The sequence below is a fragment of the Sander vitreus genome, chromosome 16, assembly GCF_031162955.1.
Source record: "Sander vitreus isolate 19-12246 chromosome 16, sanVit1, whole genome shotgun sequence".
Classification (NCBI taxonomy): Eukaryota; Metazoa; Chordata; class Actinopteri; order Perciformes; family Percidae; genus Sander; species Sander vitreus.
The window spans coordinates 25,013,485-25,022,835 of NC_135870.1; the positions used below are offsets into that span (position 1 = coordinate 25,013,485).

The window sequence follows — 9,351 nt, forward strand, 5'->3', positions numbered from 1 at the left end:
GCATACTTCCTACATTACTGCATTACTTCAAATACTAAGTTACTCCTCTAGTAAACTAGTATTCACATGAAATAAAACAATAAAATATTGAGACCATTCAGCAAGGCACTCTGGGTAACATTCAACACACAAACTGGTTGCTATGGACTCGTCACTAGGCTTCATCCACTTCTAAACTTTTAAACAAAGTGGAATAAATGTATGTAAGTCCAAATCTACACAAAACCCGCAATTAATTAGTAAGATGACATCAAATGTGACATTTAGAAACCTTTATTGCAACCTTGGCACGGTAAGATGTCCAGACATAGTGCAACAGTCATTTTCGTTTTTTACGTCCTGCTGCTGCCATCGTCAGCCAGGTAATACTTTTTTTTACTAAAGCAGTATATGAAATCAGATGTATTACCTACCACCATTTAGTTGTTTTGTGTTATTTAAGATATTTATAAAATATCTGATCATGTCAGACGTAATTATTCCACTCATTTTTTTAAACAATGCAATTATCCGTTTCAGCCACCAGGGGCAGCTCCCCCTGCCCCCCAGCAAACTCATGGGTCAGACCCATCTGGTAGCGAAGGAGAGCCGAGACTGATAGCTACATGGAAAAATATGCACCAAACAAGCCACTTTGAAATGTTGCTGTTTCATGAATACAAAAGTTGGGTGACCCCCCCATCTCGACTGAAAAATGTTGGATGACCCTCCCCATAGCAAAGAATAAAAAGACATGACCCTCCCCTATTTTCCTCCGGTGGTCCATTCCGTAAATACCGAACGGTCCCTAAGGAAAGCAAATGAAGTACTAAACTTCAGGACTCTCTCACAGTAAATACATTTGGCTAAGATGCATTACAAAGTTGGAACATTCTGTTTACTTGTGTTTTTTAAGTAATGGAATGCAATAAAACATTTGCACCATGTTAACTTTATATCAGTTTTCTCTGATACAGCCCTGTGTAATCCCTAGGGCTGGGAACCGAATTCAATACTTTTTGGGCACCGAACAAATTGCCTATATAGTATGGAAAAATGCCTCGTCATTCAATACCAAATTTCAAAACATTAGAAGTAAATCTAATCAGTGTAAGTGAGCCAGTAAGCATGCAGCATGCTTCTACCGAGATCTTAGATCTTATAATGTTTGTGATTGGCTGTCTAACGTTACAGGTCACAGAGGCACGCAGGAAAAACTCTACGTTACGCACAGCGACCGGGCTCAGGTAGTAGGAGCTGAAAAATAAATAAAAAGACGTGCTGTAATGTGAAATGTTGTAATTTCTTTTTGTTAAAATAGATTTTATGAAATTGGTATCAAAAAAAGTAATGTTCAGTAACCGGTATCGAAGTCACGATACTGGTATCGGTACAGGTATCGAGATGTTTGAACGATACCCAGCACTAGTAATCCCATTACCAATTTAATTCACCAATTCATATTTTTTCACTAACTTATTGTAATTAGATATGATTGTCTTGACTTTTAAGTCCGGTCACCTTAAATTCTCACAGGTGCATTTGAGTGGTTTGTGTGTCAGTATCTGACGCAGAGGACCGTGACAAAGCGCGGGTATTAGACAAGTTGGGGAACGGTCTGTGAGAGCTGTGTGGAAGCAATCCCAGACTAGCCTCGAACTCTAGATGTACCCTAGCGGCAACAAATGTAATTTGGAGCCAGGGTCGTCTAACAACTCTCCGTTGGCTTGCAAGCTGGACAAAGCAAACTCTAGTCAGGCCAATCACATCGTGTATAGAGTAGGTGGGCGGGCTTAACATAATGACGGCAGAGTTGCGACGGTTCCGCGTGAATTCCCTGCTACTTGAAAACAAAGAAGATGGCTGCTGCTGCTGGCGAACAGCGGTCTTTCGAATTGGCTTTTGGCCGCGACTCTGAAAGACTTTTCTTTGAGAAAAGAACAAAGAACGGCACTGAAGTAATTCTTAAAAAAGGAAGATTAATCAAAAAGTTTAATCTATTAACTAGCGTTTCTCTGGTTGCTTGTAGCGCTATCCTATTGCGTGCAGAGGGAATTTGAAAGACAACCGTTTATCCCGCCCGCTCGGATTGAGCTCTGCCAATGGTGAGTTCTGTCAGGCTAATCCCAGACCACTTGTTGTTCTGAATATCGAGTACAGCCCCTTTAAAGAAGAATATACGTATACTGCGTACATACAGTATACAGTACTCATGACAAACACACTCATCCCCCGGTGATTATCAGTCCTTCAGAAGAATATGTTTTTGGTAATCATTACAGTCTTCTCACATTGGTGACGTCTCCAGTCATGTTCTGGGGGGGTCAGAGGGACGAGTGTTCAAAAAGTATGACTTTCGAGTGGTTGGAGAGACTGGAGAGTCTGGAGGGCCTGAAAGCTCCGATCCGAGAGTACACATCTGCGTCTGAGCAGGCGCCCCACGACAGGTGAGGGCTGGGCGGGGTGGTGTGGAACACAGGCAGCGGGAGAGGGAAGGCCAGGGCAGCAGGTGCTGGAGTGAGAGACGGTGGAGCGTGGAGCAGTGGTGGAGGCAGGACAGGAGGTGGGGGGAGTGGCAGTGGGGGTGGAGAGGGCACCGGTGGGGGTGGAAGCGGGGTGACGACAGTTGGGGTCACCGGAGTTACGACTACTTGTACAGGTGTAGCTTCAGGGACCGTCCCGTTTTTGCCTGGCAGGTCCTGACACGTCGCAGCGTGTTTGAGTGTGTAGGTGGCGGTGTGGTAGAAGCTGTAGTACTCTAGCGCATGCCTCGCCCTGGCCAACCTCAGCCTGCAGGACACAACACGAACCAACATCAACAACCAACACAATTTTCTTTTTCATTTAACCAGGTAAAATTCTCATTCTCTTGGAATTAATTTAAAACGTAACTACTGTTTTTTTTCAACCTATTTTCCTATGTTTTTGTGTGTAAGTGATTGATAGGAACAACAATCTTTGAAATTGGTCCAGTATTAAGCAAGATCGCTGTAACCGGTAGCCACAGACCAAGCTGCAATGTAACCCTATAGGGGCAAATGTGCATTTGGTCCACTGAAAGTGCTTTTTTGCCACTGAAAGTTATCTGACAACAGTATGAAAAGGATCCCTACAGAGATAGGCCTTTTAAAAACCTCTTTAAGACCTTCCTGTTTAACCAGAAACAGCTCTGAGGTCGATTGCACTAAACCCACCAGACTCCATTTAAAAAAAACAATACTTTTAGCGTGTATAGAGCCAAAATATTTTCACATGTAAATGTGTAAATAATATATGTGTTTATTTCAACCAAAACTAGAGTTGTGGTGGTTGGAAAAGTGGAAAGACATGTACACACCTGTGTCTCAGCCGCAGGAGTTTGTAGAGCAGCAGCAGGATTACAGCTCCAGCCAGAGTCACCAGAAGCACGGCCACCCTGGCATCCAAGCTCCAGCAGGACTTCCCAGAAGGTCCGGGTGAGCTGCAGGTCCTGGGGGGCTGTGGTGTCTGTAGGGGTCCTTCCATACCTCGCTGAGGATTGATGATGACCTGGACCAGGACTGGCTGGAGGGTGTCCAGTAGGATTGGGTGTCGGTTTCTGAGTACAGCAGTCCCGGGCTTGGGAGGGATCTGGAGAGAGGTGCTGCTGGTTACCTGAAGACCAGCCTGCATCACTGCCAGGTTTGATCCAGTGGGAATGAGTGGTGGAGTGTTTGAGAGTTTGATGTAAATTATTCCCACATGTTGAATACACTTTGAGAAAGCAGGAGTCTCCAAGGAGGTGGCTTCAGATGGCTTTAAATGTCCGATGCTCTGTAACATAAAAGGCTCTCAATCACTGCCTGTTTCAAAATGAAGCACCTAAGAGTTTAATCTTATCCTAATATTCTCTTCCCTGTTCACTGATCAAACTCCTACTGTTCTGTATGATATTGTGACTGTGCTAAACACTATTTTACCTAATCAACAACCTTTAGTGTAAACTGATTTAATTAAGTCAATCTGCATTTTTTTTTCTAGCTCAGCATTTCACTTTGATCACTGAGTGAGACCTTTTGCCCAGGTTGACCCAGCACCTTTTGATTAATTTGGAGCAGAAAGTATTGAGCCTATGCAAATCTACTTGTGAATTGAATGTCTTGTAAGCTTTTGTTTATTCTGTTGCTTCCAGTATAACTCTGGTCAAAGAATTAATCAGGTCAGAGAGAATTGTACAGCTTGCAGTCTGGCTAGTCCACACAGCATTCCGGGATGGGAGAAAAAAAATCCTCTGGTTTATTGGCATTTCTTTAAACCAATCACAATCGTGTTGGGTGCAGCGAAGCGCCGGACGGAGCCGTGGTGCCGCTGCAAAATTGCCTCGGGAAGGAACTTGTTTTGGTGGAATGTGTACATTCAAAAGTTGTTTTAGTCGTGCAACAGAACATTTATTTTCATTCAGATTGGACAGATAGTCTAGCTAGCTGTCTGGATTTACCCTGCAGAGATCTGAGGAGCAGCTAACCATAGTCCTCGCAAATGACCTGACCTAAAGGCACCCTGTGGAGTTTTTCTGTAAACTCACAGTGTTATATTGACATTCACTGTTTTCACTGTATTGCAATGTGTGTGTATCCTTGGGGCCTAACGTTAGGCACACACTGACTGCGAAGCGCTGCGAGGCCAGATTGGGTGCCTGGCTGTTCACACCAGACGCACATTTCTCTGCGGAGGTCACAAAGCGATCCCGCTCTTCTCCACTCTACAGAACGGATTTATTTCATCATGGGTAAGTTTATAACCTCATGAAATCATAATATAATGTAATGTTCATCGCAACTATACATGCAGTTTTACACGTGTGGCCCGCTGCAGTCTCTGTCTGTCCGTCCATCTCTCTCTGGGCCTGATCGACTGTCTCGCTATAGACACAGCTGAGAAGTCAAGACAGCCAAAATCACCACAGACCTGGGTGTTTTATTTTGAAATCTGTTTTATTTTATTTTCAGGCTGCTGTGGCATTCCTGTGTTTGATTACCAACCTGGCTTGACACATTCCAGGAGTCGCTGAAACGGTCGCTGCAGCGTACGGGCCAGCGCGGGCCGGCGCAGGCGCTCCACTCCTGATCGCAGCCGGTATAAACAGACAGATTGGATTACATGGGCGCCGAAATGAAAATGGATCTGCTTCATTGCAGTTCGCGGCACTTCCGAAGCCAGTGTGTCCCGAGCGTAACATATGTTGAGTGCATTTCCTTCCTAATAAAACATTTTAAAAGCTTGATTTTATATTTAAACCTACAATAACTGATGTTTTGGGGACAGCGGACACAAGTTGTGAACACAACACTGACATGTCATCACCTTTTAAATTAATATGGCACGCTTGTCAGCAAATAGTTGCTTATTTACACATCCAGCAGTTACGAGCAACATTACAATCCATTTGGAGTCATGTTTGTGTCCATCTGATGAATGTAAGTCCAGTACTCTCTCTCTTTTAGCTCTAGTTGGGTCTCTACCAACTACTAAGGGAAATATCTGTCTCTTTAGCTGCTAAAAGCTCCACTACGTTCACCTGCTAGTCTCTTAACTGTGTCTGTCTACTGTTTTGGTGCTGAGCAGGTAGTGTACAGTGGTTTTAGTGCTTTTTTCTCTGAATACCGCTGCCTGCTGCGGCTGAAAACAATGTTATATCCCATGAGAGTGAACCAAAACAATAAAGTTGTGGGCCGGACAGCTGTAAAACAATGAGCTGTAACTCCCTATAACTTACTTGTAAAGTCGAGGGGAGCTGCAGATTCGGGTGATAATTCCCTAAACGTTCATCACTACGAGTGACCCCTTAAATATCCATTAAAGCTGCTTTAATACTACATTGTACACATCCATGTTTGTTGGCTAGCACCTTTTTCCCTGTCTTTGCTGACACATTAGGCTTAATATATTAGTTAATAATAGCGTGAAACCATCAGTATGATGTGCTCCACAGCACTTATTAGTGGTCGAAAATTCAACAGGGTACCTTTTGAATGATAATGGTTTTATGAAGAAACCACGCATTAAATGGAATAATAATCTCAATCTTCAATTTAACTGTAGTTTTCAGACAATGTTTCATTCGTAAGTAAAATCACTGAACCAAGCAGATATGTACATGTGATATCAAAAATGGTGGTGAAAAAAAGACATACTGCTCATAAATTCACTTAATGTTGCTCTGAACATGCTACCAAAAATTTGCAACTTACTTTATTCAAATTTGATGGCGTTGTAGTCGGCACATTCGTAATAAAAACAGAATAGAATATTTAGTTGGGAACTGCGCGGCTTTCCAGGACCAAATGCAAAATCCTGAGCACACACCATCGGGAGGAAGCCAGTGAAAACAGCAGGAAACTGTGCACTTCCCTAACACATGTGACAATGGTATACAGAGATGTGATTGGAGAGCACTTCCTATCGCCATGGTTACAGGAAACTGGTGGAGGATGTCTTTTTTGAAGGACTTAATTTTGGGTCTGCGTGTGGGTCTGAACTAAACACACACGTGAGCCCACACAAACTCAGAAATCGGGTCTGCTGAGGAAAGAGATACTTGTTATTCTTTCAGACAAGAATCCCTGCTCTATAATACTATTGCACATCATCCATCCATGTAGGATAAATAAAAAGCCTCTTATCACACGTCATACGAGCTGGAACATTAGGATGAAAGTCAAAAACTTGAGACCCCCCAAAAAAGAAGGGGTTTATACTTTTTTTTTTACCTTGTTAAATCAGGGAACAAAATCCACAGATGCACAGAGCCACATATACACGGTCTGACCTTTGTATCGGAGCTTTGTCTGGGGAAAAAAAAAAATAACAAATTGAACAAAAGGCGTTTCAAAGTGAAAGGGAAATGGCGGTTTCAGTGCCACCAAAGCAGCCCACATTAGTCCCGGCTGTGCCAGTGCAGGTCAACAGATGCAGAGAGATGGTGGCTGCAGTGAAAGGCTGGCCGCTATCTGATTGAGCCAGTATTCAGGAGACGAATAAACGGGCACAAAAAGAGGCCCGTTGCGACGCAAGGGCAGCTCTCATTTATCTGTCTAATAAGTTTGGATGGTGGGCCAAGCCGAAAGGGAGAAACTCTTAGCTCACACTCAATATCCCTGCCTGCCACCCTCACAATCCTTCCATATTGAGGAAGAGAGCTATATTAAAAGATCTGTTATCATAAGCCCAATTGTAGTTCGCAGGGGGAGGTGATTCGCCCAGACAACCTGCTTGAAAAAGGATTCAGGAGCTGTTTTTTTAAAACCACAAAGACGATAATAGAAGTGTTTTCATTCTGTTACCTTCAATTAGTTTGTTTTATTCTTAAGGACCGTCCACTACAACAACGATAACTATAACCATAATTATAAGTATAACGATGTGAGCATCCACACTGCTGAACGATAACGTTGTGTAAACGGTGGCGTTAGACAAGCACGCTCCAGCTGATAATAATACATGTTATACAGGAGAAGTTGCAACGTAAGATTACAGGAATGTCTGTAGTAATCATAAACATCAGTAAACATCCAAAACAGAAGATTCACTCACAGTGGTTTCGGAGACATGAGAAATAGTTTCAAAGTACTGGTGTTTAAAATACACAGAGCTGAAGGGTTGTAGCCCCGTACACACATCTCTCCGCAGTGTCAATGTCAAATGTATTTATATAGCACATTTAAACAACTGTGGTTGACCAAAGTGATGAACAAGACAGAATATCAATATACACAATACAAAAATGATCGTGTGTCTCTCCACCGTGCCATCTTGTTCAGATGGATTTTGATTGGCTGTCAGAGTTTCTATCGTTGTTTGAAAAATTATATTAAATAATAATTATTTTTTTATTTCATTTTTGTTATTTAAGATGAGGGTGGCAATAATGATGATAATGATGAAAATGATCTGAATGTCGATTGGACATACATTACAGATAATAGATCACTTATTAATGTAGTCATTAAGCAGCTCTGACCCACAATAAGGGTTATTAAATGAATATATTTCAAAAGTGAAATAATTTATGATAAAAATGATATGATAAAAAGGGTTACATGTAATCTAGACCAGTTTCTAGGTTCCCAAAGTGGGGGCCGGGGACCCCCAAGGGTCCTCAAGGGGCTTCCAGGGACACTTAAAGCCAAGGCAGCCTTACTAATATAGCAACAAGGCAATATAAAGTTTTACATAAAACATTAGAGCAGTTAAAACCAATTCATTAAAGAGAATATAAAAACAGCTACAGGTAAAATAGAATAAGATGGGTATAAAATACAATAAGTTACAGTGAAGTGTAAGAAATACAGTAAGTTGTGTTAACGTTAGTGTCCGCGTTTTTTTAAATGTCAACAAATGAATTGTCTTAGGAGCATTAGTGCTAACCACTGCCAAACGGGCTGACCTGGTGGCAGTTCAACGAGGCGCCGGGGCAGCAAAGCGACAGGTGGGCCTATTCACCTTACCCTTTGGCCTGGTGGCTGGGCGCTTATCTGTAGAGATTCATATATGCAAGGGCGGCCAAGCCCTGGAAGCCCCCAGACAAGTAATAATAGCAGGGTGCGATTTGCTGGGGGGGGGGAAGCGTGGCATGTCTCCGCTTTCTGGTCTATATATCCCTGCCTCTGCTGAATTATTTTTATCCCCGGTTGGGGACGAACTGTATCCCTCCCTCAAAGTGATCAATGGTACTTCACCAATAGACCATTTATTATATACCTATACCATAGAAGTGTTTTAAACTGAGAAGCGCTGTAACGTGAGCAGTCTACAGTGCTTTGGAATGATAGAATCCGAGTGGCAGTTGCTGTTTTTTTTTTAGCCGCTACAGAGATCCAGGACGCCGGCTACTAGCCACAGTTGTTTAGCCGCCAATAGGTAACTGTGAGCCAGGTACAGACACACAGTCCTTTCAGGGGCCATGTAGTGGAGTTTAGCCAGAACAAGTGAGCCATGAGTCATGAGGCGCTGACAGTTAAGTTTAGGCACCAAAACAACTAGTTAAGTTTAGGAAAAAGATTGTGGTTTGGAAGTTTGGAAAGTATTTTGGGTTAGGGTTAGGGTTGATACTCTGGTGTGCGATTTCATTTTGAGATTATTTACCATCGGTTATTGAAGTTCATAAATAAGTGTTTTGGCATGGCTGGCTGAGTGGCACTATATCCATGGTATTGAAAGGGGGATATTTTTCTTGCATGTTTTGTTGTGCATGATAAAAAAAACATCCCCCCTCTGCTTTTTTCACAAATTGCACCCTTAATAATAGTATCAAGTTTTCCCAGGATTGTGGTTATGTTGAGATGTGGATTCATCTGTAATAAAGCTTTCGGATGGGGGACCCTGGGACAAATGCATATCAAATGGGGGTCCTTC

General features: G+C 42.6%; 1 protein-coding gene across 1 annotated transcript; it reads right to left on the bottom strand.

The window, feature by feature from the left end:
• Window positions 1-257: 257 nt before the first annotated feature.
• Window positions 258-6,302, bottom strand: LOC144531744 (uncharacterized). Its single transcript, XM_078272013.1, has 3 exons — window positions 6,189-6,302; window positions 3,317-3,771; window positions 258-2,769 (listed from the first exon to the last, which is right to left on the bottom strand). Exons 2-3 carry the CDS (start codon window positions 3,628-3,630, stop codon window positions 2,304-2,306), a joined length of 780 nt encoding a protein of 259 aa, XP_078128139.1. The 5' UTR covers window positions 3,631-3,771; window positions 6,189-6,302; the 3' UTR covers window positions 258-2,303.
• Window positions 6,303-9,351: the final 3,049 nt, after the last annotated feature.

Excerpts from the sequence above, each read along its gene's own strand:
- LOC144531744 (XM_078272013.1), bottom strand. The coding sequence starts at position 3,630 with ATGCAGGCTGGTCTTCAGGTAACCAGCAGCACCTCTCTCCAGATCCCT. Across the intron at positions 2,770-3,316 it reads CTCCTGCGGCTGAGACACAG|GCTGAGGTTGGCCAGGGCGA; the intron begins GTGTGTACATGT and ends TGTGTCCTGCAG.